Source organism: Cricetulus griseus, assembly GCF_003668045.3.
Source record: "Cricetulus griseus strain 17A/GY chromosome 1 unlocalized genomic scaffold, alternate assembly CriGri-PICRH-1.0 chr1_0, whole genome shotgun sequence".
In the NCBI taxonomy this organism is placed as follows: domain Eukaryota; kingdom Metazoa; phylum Chordata; class Mammalia; order Rodentia; family Cricetidae; genus Cricetulus; species Cricetulus griseus.
In genome coordinates, this window is record NW_023276806.1 from 170,060,990 (window position 1) to 170,073,543 (window position 12,554).

Sequence of the window (12,554 nt, forward strand, 5' to 3'; positions counted from 1 at the left end):
CATGCTGAATGATCATTCTAAGCTGCCAGTTACTCGTATGTCTTAGGAATCCCACCTCTTTTAAAACCAACTGTTCTATCCCCTCCTTGCTAGCTGTTTGCTTTGTTTTTATGCTCTTGGCAGCCCGAGTTAACAAAAGCTCTGTTTACAGAAGTAATGTGATAAATGTGCCATAGTCATTGGCCAAGAAAACATGTGGGCCAGGTAACAAGGAAAAGATGCCCAGGAGAACAATCTGGACATCATATCATGAGGTTGAAAGGCCCTGGATTTGTCCCTAGGTGAACACGAGGCCAGGAATCCATCCTTAATTGGACATGTAGCAAGGAATGTGACCAGTGCAAAAGAGATTAGAGAATCGGCCTGCCAGGGCCCTGGGCTCAATTGGAAAGGAGGTCAGGAAGGTGAGATGCATTGCCAGATTAATGTCTCCCATGACTCTTTCCAAAAGGGTTATGGCATGTCCAAAAACTAGTCATGTCATTATGACTGGCTGGTGGGAAGTGGGGATTAGAGCGGCATAAGGGGATGAGAGGAGCTAAGAATGAGAAATGACAAGGGAGACAAAAGGGAAAGTGAGATTCCCATCATATGTTTAAATAATTAATAGACTCAATAGGGATTGAGTTGGGACAGAAAAGAAAAATGAAATAGGAACAAAACATATAGGTCCATAATGAGCTTTTTCTACAAACTGCCATATTTTGTCTTCAGAAGATGGAGAAAGACCATCACCGGGCAAGGGCTCAGCTGAATCAATGAATGCCAGAGATGGATAGTGTCGTTTTGTTAAACAACATTGCATATTACACCAGGGAGCTGAAGGGAAATAATTAAGGAGGACAAAAGAATGCAAAGGTACCTTCTATAGCCACTAAGGAGGTGACTATACAATGAACTTTTCAGGGAATTCTAGTTTTTATAGTTTATGAATAAATACCGATTGTTAGAACTTAGTGAGCAGATTACATGCTACTTATTTTATATTAGAATAAGTGAATCCCCATAACCAGCCAGGAGCCGTCATCTTCAGTTAATACTAGAACAGGATCAGGCATAGTGGTGCATGCTTTTAATCCCATTCAGGAGACAGAAGTAGGCAGATTTCTGAGTTCACTGTTTGGTGTTTTGGCGGCTAGCTTCATGAGTTCATTTTATATTTTGGAAATCAGCCCTTTGTCGGATGTGGGGTTGGTGAAGATCTTTTCCCATTCTGTGGGCTGCAGTTTTGTCTTACTGACTGTGTCCTTTGCCTTACAGAAACTTCTCAGTTCAAGGAAGTCCCATTTATTAATTGCAGATCTCAAAAGTCTGTGCTACTGGTATAATGTTCAGGAAGCGGTTTCCTGTGCCAATTAATTAGTTCAAGGGTATCTCCTACTTTCTCTTCTAGAAGAATCAGTGTGGCTGGATTTATATTGAGATGTTTGATCCATTTGCACTTAAGTTTTGTGCATGGTGACAGATATGGATCTATCTGCAGTCTTCTCATTGTTCGAATCCAGTTGTGCCAGCACCATTTGTTGAAGATGCTATCTTTCTTCCAGGACTGATCCAGACCCCTGAACATGGATGTCAATTAGGAGGCCTCCACACTCTAGGGGGCCCCTGGTGGTGGATTAGTATTTTTCCCTGGTGTAAGAAGGGACTTTGAGAGCCCATCCCATGTGAAGGGATGCACTCTCGGCCTGGACACATGGGGGAGGGCCTAGGCCCGGCCCAGGATGATGTGGTGGTCTTTGGGGAGCCCCCGTTGAGGGCCCTACTCTACCTGGGGAGTGGAGGGAGGATGAAGTGGTGGGTAGGTGGGGAATGGGGAGAGGAGTGGGGGAGGGGAGGGAGAGGAAGAAGAGATTGACATGTGACTATTTTAGAAAAATTGAAAGTGATATTATAAAGAAATCCATGCAGGGCACCTGACTGGAGCCCATCTGTTTTCTTCTTGATGCCCGTTCCCTTGTTCCTCTCCCTACTGCACAGGTTCTCTCTCTACCATGACAACCTCAAGATATGGAACCCTTCCCTGGGGTCCATGATAATACAGTAACGAGAATGCCACAGTTTTCTCTATGTTCATAATCTCTGCCTTCTGTGTGCATGCATCACCAGCAGACACCATGTAATTCTGGTCCCCAGTATAAAAATCCCTATTCCTATTCTAGAAGAAACAGTAAAATTTGGTGGGTTGGAACTGACATCATCTTTAAATGCTATCCTATTGGTTTATTCTTATGAGAGTTTTCCATACTGACAATGGAGGAGATGGCACTGCATTTGGCACAGGTATCATAGTGATGTATTAATGGTATTAGCTGGCAGGGAAATAGGGGTAATTTCCCCAATGGCTTAAGGATGTCAATGCCTCATCCTATTAAGTATACAGAACAAGCTCCATGGTGTGTCTCCCTTCCGAGGGATTAAATGAGATCACACATGGGAATTTCTTGGCACAAAGTGCTCCAAAATATTTATGTAATTACCCTATTTTGAAAGTATGTAACAATAACAATGTATCTGATTAATTCATCTTGGAAAATTACTATTTACTAAAGAATTCATGTAACATACCTTTATCGACTTGTTTTTTTTTCTTTCCTGATAAATGTTTATGTTTTGCATGTATATAGGTCTCTGCGCACACGCCAGTGTGTTGACTTGTGTATATGCACACAGAAGGAGGGGGCAAACTCATATACTTTTCCTCAAGGGTGATGCACCTGTGTTTTGTTTTAATTGGAAACAGGGTTTCTCACTGGCCCAGAGCTCACCAAGTAAACCAGGCTGTGTGCTTTGTCCATCACCTCCCAGGGGTCTGCTCAGCTCTACCTCCACACCCCATGGTTGCAAGTATTAATCTTTTTAAAATTATATTGTCCTTTAAATGTGATTTCTGGGGATCACACTTGGGTCCCCATGCTTTCAAGTTAAGCAATTACTGTCTAAGCCATCTCCTCAGCCCAATTTTTATGTTATAAAGTTTATATGCTGAGTTCTTTCAGATTACTGTAGATATTTTATTTGTTACTGTAATAATTTTTCCTTGCTATCTTTTTATATACTACTTTGAACGGCTACTGAGAACAAATATTTAGATGTTGAATAGTTCCTTTTTCCTCCATCAACCTCTTAACAAAGAAGAAGCCTGGAGCCCCATTGTCTTTGTTACTGATGGGTGATAGCTACTTATTTCCAATGTTTCAGCTCTACAGATATGAGCCTTCCAGCCTCAGCAATGTGTTTATCAAGCACCATGTTAAATATTGGGGTATGGTTTGTAGAAGAGGCACAAATTATAAAAGACAATGACTTCATTACTGTTATCCTTAACGAGACATAATTTAATTAAAGGGTGTCAACCTAAAAGGTCAGGAAAAGTTGACCATTAGGTTCCTGTTTGCTGCAATCACACACACACACACACACACACACACACACACACTGAACATGAGATCACCAGGTGAAATTGCAGAAATTTGGGTACACAATAGAGAACACTAAATAGAGAAAAGGCACTATGGAGAAGGCACTATGTGTATTTAGGGATAGTGTAAGACCGACTAGGGCAATGACTAACTCTGGCTTTAGAGAAGGAAGATGATCCAAATTAAGAGACATCCATAATAAAAGAAGTGCCCAGTGAATATCCCCAAGTGTGGAGACTACAAGGGTACTAGGAAAATTTAAGGTTTGTCAACTAGGAGAAGGCAGGACCTAGGCATTCTGAAGCTGGAAATCAGCTGTGTTGTCTTTCTGTTAAACAGAACTTTAGGTTTTTAATGGTTGCGACTATCTTGACTTTTAGTTGGTATCTTAGTGGAAGAATTCTGTTGCTGTGAAGAAACACTATGACCATGGCAACTCTCAAAAAGAAAACATTTAATTGAGGTGGCTCACTTGCAGTTTCAGAGGTTCAGTCCATTATCATCATGGGGAGCTAGCTGCTTTGCAGGCAACAGGAAGTTGACTGAGACACTAAGTGTTATCCTGAGCACAGGAAACATCAAAGCCATACCCACAGTGACACACTTCCTCTAACAAGGCCATACCCACTCTAACAAAGTCACACCTCATAGTAACACTCCCTATGAGATTGAAGGGGCCAAATACATTCAAACTCCAGCACTGTCAGTATTAGGATCCTGAGAACATCCATAAATATATAAAATACCTTAACCTATGCCTAGTGTTCTCTGGTCCTATCATGATCATCATTTCACCCCTGTGATGCAGGAATGCACCTTAGTTACATTCATGTATGAAAATGATAGTAACTAGGCAGGTGACATCCTTGCTCAGAAATTTCCAGTGTAAATATCGGAGGAACATTACTCTGTGCTTGGCCATCTGTTTCAAATATGATTCATTGATTCATTAACTTTATAATGGAGGTATGTATGATTTGTGTGTGATTATGGATGTGTGCTTGTCCTATCACATCCCTTGGGAGGCAGGACTCTCCTTCCAGCATGAGATCTGTGACTCAAACTCAAGTCATCAAGCTTCTGTAGAAAGTGCTTTTCCTCATGAGCCACCACATTAGCTATTCCAACTTTCAGATCCAGAATTATTTACCATGAATTACCTTAATAACTATTCTCAGTATCTTTTGAGAATGGACCTTAAGGTAGGATAGAGTTTCTTTTCTGTTAATAAGTAATTTAAAAATTATCTGGGCAGTGGTGATACATGCTCTTCATGCCAGTACTTGGAAAGTAGAGGCAGGTGTATCTCAGAGTTTGAGGCCAGCATGGTCTCCAGAGTAAATTGCAGGAGAGCCAGAGCTACACAAAGAAACCATGCTTCAAAAATCAAAAACAAATAAAAAATTGAGCATAGATATATGTATTTAACAAATGTAAAACTGAGAAAGTACTCATTGCCTAAAAGGAGAGAGGTGGCTCTCTGTGCCTGCTGCCTCCAGAGGTAAAACTCTCAGCCACTGCTCAAGTACCATGCCTCTTTGCTTCTCAACAGGATGGCTGTGGACTAGCTCTCTGAAACTGTAAGTAAGCTTTCATGACAGTTGCCTTGGTCACAGTGTCTCTTAATAGAAATAAAATATTGGCTAAAATATATACATTATATATACATATATATAATTTTTAGTCACATCATATTTGCTTCTATGTATCCAAAGAAAATATTTATAATATATTTTATCTTCCTACACGGCCTTTTCTAAAATAGCATTTTTGATTTTAAAGAGGGAATGCTTATGATGATTTTGAGTTTTCTGGAAGATACTGCCTATTGGAGACAAACAGACCCACGGAGACATCACCCTGAGATTTGTGAACCAAACTTTACCAAGATTATATAATTGGCACCACAGACATGGAAACATTAATTTGGACAACAATGCATGAATATAATGTTACACTACAGTTGACCCTTGAAATAATTTGACACCCATTTTCTGTACATTTATTAAAAGTAAAACATTGAGCTGATATAAAAAACAGTATTTTATAACTTATTAAAGTGATAGAAAATTTTAGGGCTGGAACACATCCAAGAGTCAATACCAACTTTTTAAATTTTCAGCCCAGGACAAAACTCGGTCTTTTTTTCTCCCTGAGAGACTGCAGGTTAACAAAGGTCAACATTAATAACCTCTTTGAACAAATTTTACAACCTTTCAGGTGAAACTTTATTGAAACAGTAATGAAAAAAAAATCCTTGCTACAACTCTTTCCTTCAGACATAAAACCAGATGGTCTAAACAAGAAGGAGCCCATAGCATATTTAGACATCATCTTCTAATCACCACTGCAACCGAATATAAATTCCTGCAATTCTGTCTGCCCAGTCACAACTGAATGATATTTTCCAAATCACTCATATCATTAAGAAGCAAACTAAAAGCACATAATTGCTGGAAAGAGCAGATTTCTCATAAAATGACATTCACTCACTGGCATTTTCACTGGCATTTGAAGTGCATCTTTAAAAGACTCAGAACACATACATTTCATTTAAATATTTATTTTCAAGTTGAGGGAGTGTTTTTACTCATTCAATCTGTGGGTATAAACACCCTATATATATTAGCAAGTTGGCAAGTCACTGATACTAGAAACAAAAATGATTTTTCTTGGATAAAAATAATGAAAATTCAAACAAAACATCCTTTCAATGAATTTTGTGCTCCAGATTCTGTTCTAGCATGGGACATTACTGGGAATTTGGCAATACACTAGGTATTGATGGCACAGAAAAGAGGAAACAGAATTCTTCCCACTCTTAATATAAACGTATCTAAAGGGGAGAATATAAGATTATCTAAAGGGGGGACACTTTTAATGTATCAGCTTTCCGAATAACTCCCAATCTCAAACTGTCATCATCCCTTGCCCAATACACAGCAATCACTCTGTAAAAACTTTTCCTTTCTGTACCTTGACATCTTTGCCCTGTCTTCTCAGTTTGATCCTTCCCAGCACTTGTAAAAGAAACACTCCTTAGCTTGGATTGCAAAGCCCCCTGGACCTCTATCTAATTCCTCCTTAATCTCATCTTCCACTTCTCCATCTAGTTTGTCCAGCTCCAGTCACATGAGCTATTCTTTACTTGCTCTTGTCTTGGAACCTTGAACTTTCCAGTTCTTCTACTGACACCTTGCTCTTCGGATAGCAGGCATGTTCTCGGAGATGGCACACACTGTACACTTGTATAGCTAACTCTTCTTAAAAAAATTTCCACCTTCTACCTGATCACCTTCTGAAGATGACATTATGATATTTATTCCTTCACAGAATTTTCTGAATAGGGAATAATGTCTTGCGTAGACATATCTTATAAAAATGAAATAAATCCTCCTCTAAGAACTTTAAGCTAAGTCATAACATTCTTAAATTCTGTACACAAAGACCTACAGATAAAACTGTCTATTTGTCTGTCAATCTACCAATGCTATAAAAGGAAATAGAACATATGTTATAAAAGGAAAAAGAATGAGTAACTGAGAGATGCAGAAGTTGCTCAGCTACACTAAATTTGGTTGAATCATCTTTGATTTTAAAGACTTCACTTTATTTGTTTGCAAAACAGAGAATAGATATAGAGTTAAATTGAAAACAATCTGTCAGCTCTACAAGCCAAATTATTAATATCATCTCAAGTTCTTGGTTATAGGCTTCTGTGCATGTGTAGACTGTGCCCTAACTAATCTTTCCTTTGAGACTTTTCCATTTATTTGTAAAGGCAGGAGAAATCATGCAGCAATAGTAGGGTGTAAAGAAATTAATTATGTGGATTCCTACTCACTACTTAATCATACTGGAAATTAGATCAGAAGATACATAAAACAGAACCAGTTTGAAACAAAGGAAAAATAAGCAGAAAGGTGGGGAAGAGAACATCTATTTCCTAAACGCCCTGACAACAGTCATCTAATGCTCTAGCAAAAGAAACATGGAGATAATCTGATGTTTGATAGGGGAATGAAAAATAGAAGGTATGAGAAAACACTAATTTCTAAATACTTCATATAAGAAAACTTGTGAAAATAAAAATAAATTCTGCAGCCAAGTAGAATTACTCAACTATTACTTAACACAGTGGGAAAAGAGCAAAGATAGAGTGGTCATAAAGTATGTCATATGCCTTGGTATCAAGAATTATGCCCAAAACAGCATCATGTGCCTAGGTTCACAAGCATATATACATACAACAATATATACATACAAATTGCACATGTGGTTGGCTCAGTATTTCCTCCATTTTATTATTTCCATTCTCCTACACTCCTAGCCATCACTGCTCTTTTTTTCTTTCAAGCTGAAAACTGGAAGAAGGAATTGAAACTATATAGAAACATTAGGTATATTTTCTAAGGATTTCATTTCTGTCCATGTTTACATTTACTACTCAATAATACCTAACACATTAAAGTCAGAAGTAATTTTTTTTAAAAAAATCAGTATTTTGTTTGTTTCCCATGGGATTAGCAGAAGAAAATGCTTGTTGTTGTTCCTTGAGAGAAGCCCATCTACAAATCTTGTAGACACAGTACATCTTATCCTGCACCAACCTGCTGTATACTTTGCTGGCTAAACACATGAGTCACCATAATAACAGAGTGTTATGGAAGCTCATTCGGGGATGATTAAGGCCAAGGCTAAACTACATGAGACAGAAATTCCTTATATTTGTTATAGCATAAGCTTGGCCTCACTCTCGGGCATTTACAGCCTGGTATACATTCATATCTTCCAGACAGCAAGCCAGTGAGGCCAAAATGTAAACTCCTAAAACATCAAGTTGGCATGCTCCATGAGCAATACATTACTGTAGAGATGAAAAAATAAGCTAATATTTTTATTATAAACTCTGCCTCAGACAAAGAGCTATATGCTTTCCTGATGAGATCTCATTTAAAACTCTGTGCTGAACTTGAAAGAAACAACTGGAAACCTGCCTTGTCCATTAAAGGCCAATGAAATTTGCTGGAGGAAAATATAGTTCAGAGTCCTCCTGTGAGTGGCATTTTAAATGGAAACAGAAGGATGTAGCATGAGGCTAAATCTGGAAGGAGGAAGTCAACCTGCTGTCTAAGGTCCTTGACCAGCAGAGAACTGAAATGTCACTTGAACATTGACAGCAGATGGGGGGGGGGGTGTCATGGGGAAAGCATTACCACTCACCATAGTGCATGTAACAGTTTCCTTTGGTGGGATCCAGCTCAATGGCCTTCAAGAAGAACTTTTCAGCCTCACTCTTACGACCCTTAAAAACAGAGAAAATGGATGATTCAGCAGCAGATCGTGATGGATTATGTTTTACCCCTGGGCACAAATGAAATGCACTAATATTGTCAGATAAACAGTGTGGGGCGGGGCAGGGGGCAAGGCAGAGGGCTGGGCACTTATTTCTTTTGAGAATGACCAAGAAGAATGGGTTGAGAATAAAGACTGATTTCAGGATCCTGGGAAGCATCAAGAAGAGAAGACTAGAAATGATGCTGAGCCAATGAAAGTGATCGAAGAGGAGGCTGGGGAACTGAAATGGTTTTTATAAGTATCATAAAAATAAAAAATGCCAAAATGGGTTTATAGAAACATCAGTGGCATTTTAGGTCTTCTTTGAGTAGTGTGTGTGCATTGGATGAGTGTGTATACGTGCACATGTATGTGGGGGCCAGAAGATGATCCGAGATGTTAAATATTCCTGCATGTGTGTATGTATGTGTACCATATGCATGCCTGGAGCCTGCAGGGGCCATAAGGGAGTATCAAATCCCACGAACTGAAGTTCATGCCGGTTGCCATGTGTGTTCTAGGAACAGAACCTGGTTTCTGTGGAAGAGCAGCAAGTGCCCTTAATTGCCAAGCTGCCTTGCCAGGCCCCAACCTCTGTTCTGATGAATGAGCTGAGTTACTTGCAACAACTTTACCAACTGAGCTAATGCCAAGCCCTTTCACTTTCTGTTTTACTGCCTGTATTATTTTATCTTAATAACACATTCCCTCATCTCGTGTCACAGCTGCTACTGCCAATAGGAGTTATGCACTTGGAGTGAAAATGAAGTATACTTCCAACCATCAAGTTCCATTCTGCTTGTCTTTTAATAATTTCATGTAGAGGCAGATAAGCTAGGAATGGCTTTGACACAGGAATTCTAATTGAGAGAAAGTATTTGCACAGCTCTATAATGCTGGAACAAAGAGTGGGAATATGCCTGAGTCTATAAACAAATATTCAGGCTGGACCAGAGGTCACAGACCTATAATTCTAAGACTGTTCCTATAGTCAGGAGGCTGGAGCTGGAGGACCACAAGTTCCACAAGTCTGTGTGGGCTACACCAAGTGAATTCAAAGCTAAGCTAGGCAACTTATAAAGACTTTGTCTCAAAAATAAGTTAAAATATGGGCAAATATAGTGCCATGGTCTAGTATAAAGTCCTAGGTTAAGTTTCAATTACCAGCAGCAAACACAAGCATGCAGGAATAAACTCACACATGTGTGCACACACACACTTTGCATGCACTCACAAAAAAGTAAAGAAACACAGAATTCTGGTCTGTGCTGAAGAAGAGCTCTTTCCCATGTTCATTCACTTCTTTGATTCTTTGGGCACACATCACGCTTGGGAGAGTCAACCCCCAGATTCAGCTCAGTGATGCTAAATGTTAAACACAGCAAGGGGTAAATGAGACAACACTAAGACAATGAGTGATAGGTTTTAAAAACCTCCACGTTTTCTGCTTGGAGTGTGCAGGGAACAGACATTAGTCCCAAGTGATGAAAGCAACACTAGTTCTCTTCTAGACCCCCATCCCCACCCCTTGCCACTCGCAAATGTCCCTTTGCCAATGCAATTACTACCTTCTTCCAAGGAAGAAAGAAAGTCACGACTTGGAGAATTTCCAACAACTATTTCTCATTGGTGCAATCATTGAGCACTTAAGTTCTGCTAACACGGGACTTAATCAGAAACTAGTTTACCCTCTTAGCCTTAGTTTTAAGCAACTAGTGACAACACAGAGACGACAACAACAACAAAAGAGAAATGTTTTCATGAAACTAGTTTATTTTTCTTGAAATAATATAATCCAGGCAGCTTATGAAGCAATGTGACCTTGACCTGGTTATTGCTCCTGCACAATTATCCATGGTATAACAAGTGAGAGAACACTAGGAAAAAAATTTCCCAAAGTTGTCTCTAGTCTGGCCTGGCAGGAATGAAGATCTATGTGGACTCTAAGTGACAGCTAAGTACCAGGGTATGTCCAGACAGCTTTGCCCACAGTAATCATCTGTATGTTCCTCCTCGTTTATATACTACCATACACCTCAGGCAATGACTCATTCTTTCTTCACATACATCTTTTAAATCAATGTTATGGCAAACAATTTTTCAAAGTTAAATGTGTATAATTAGCTTGTTATTCTCAATCTATGCAACTTTGACTAGTTTCTCTGTATTTTCTAAGAGTTTTTTCATCCACTCATTAAAAGAAAAGCCACAGTGTTCCTACCTCTTACATTCACCTACTGTCCTAACTGCTATGCATCACCCCCCAGTCTCCATCACCTATAACTAGTGATAACCTCATACTCAGAAAAATGGATTTGGGAAGATCCTTCATTTCAATAATGGCACTGCATTCAGTAGCTACTCTCTAGTCAGTCTCATCAACTATCCAGTGACTAAAACTGCAATGTTCTTTAAGAAATGTCTCAAGTTTGAACTTCAAAGTAGAAGAGGAAGCCTGGAGCAAAGATTCATATGTAAGTGTCTGTGGGCTTTCCCACGGTAAGAGGAGCAATTTTACCCCATCGAGTCCCTACACCAATTTACCTACTGTGAAGAATCAGGCAGTCTGGTGTAGGAAATAGGAGAACAGAGTCTAGACAAGCAGAGCAACTCCACACTTGTTTATCTATATGACTCATGGAAAATCATCCCATCTTCTAGCAGTACTTTTCGCTATTACAGAAAGGAGGATTTAATAGGAGCACAGAGAAACTGCTCTGCATGATGCTGGTATCATGGCTGTATTCATGATCCATTTGTCCAGACTCCTAAAGTGTATAACATGAAGGGTGAACTATCAAATGACTGCCTCATCCATTGGTAACAAATGCACACTATCACCAAAGCCAGCCGGGTAACTATGAGGAGGAACTCCATGTAGGAAGGAAACAGCTTCCCTTCCTGGGAATAATGCTCTTTCTGATCAGGTTCATATAAACTAAACCCATCCTAAAAATAAAACTATGTTTTTAAGTAAAAACTATTTCATGGGATTTTTGACTCACACAATGATGATACACATACAGTGATATTATTACCTATGTACAAATGTGGCCCATTATTTATATACACACACATGCAAATGGGTAATAGAACACTGCCATGAATAACAAAGAACATGCTTTGCTAGATACATAGCTTCAAAACACATGTTCATTCTTTAAATCATCAGGAAAATAATATCCCAAGAATTTATAGAAGAGGTTAATAAAAGCTATCACCGGTAAAGTGCCCATAAAAATGGTATATGTGACTTACAAAAAAAAAAAAAAGGCTTTGAACTTTTTTCCACTTAAGGTTTTAAGGACAGAAGGGAAGAAACTAGCTCATTTATCAATGTCACAGTAAAATGAGTAGTAAAATCCTTATATGTCACTCACTGCTGAAACAATAGTAGGAATCTATTAAAAAATGCATAGTAGGAATCTATAAAAAAATGCATCAAGACTCAAGGGACAGTGGTCTGCGGTGGGACTGGGTTATTAAAGAAAACCAAGACCCATAATCTCCAATCAAGATGATCCTGGAGATCCCTTTTTGGGGGTGAGGGGCGGATATTGCACTATCACTACAAAAAAAAAATCCATCAGCCTTGGTTACTACTCAATGAAATACTAAATAATAAAGAAAAGAAAAACCTCATGAAAGTATCTAAACTTAAGCATCAATCAACTTCCAGGCAGACACATTCCTGAGCCTTAGGAAAAAAGCCACAGTCTTTGGGAAGTAATACTGCATATAATCAAATTTACTATTGCAACTACTATTAGTTTTGCGGCAATGGGAATCTTAAAA

General features: G+C 38.9%; 1 protein-coding gene across 1 annotated transcript in view; it reads right to left on the minus strand.

Moving 5' to 3' along the window:
• The window catches only part of Tmtc2 (transmembrane O-mannosyltransferase targeting cadherins 2), a 178,796-nt gene that overhangs the window by 77,018 nt on the left and 89,224 nt on the right, over positions 1-12,554 (minus strand). The window contains exon 7 of the mRNA XM_035451286.1: positions 8,646-8,727. Coding sequence (XP_035307177.1) covers positions 8,646-8,727 — 82 coding nt within the window. The remainder of the gene's footprint in view (positions 1-8,645; positions 8,728-12,554) is intronic.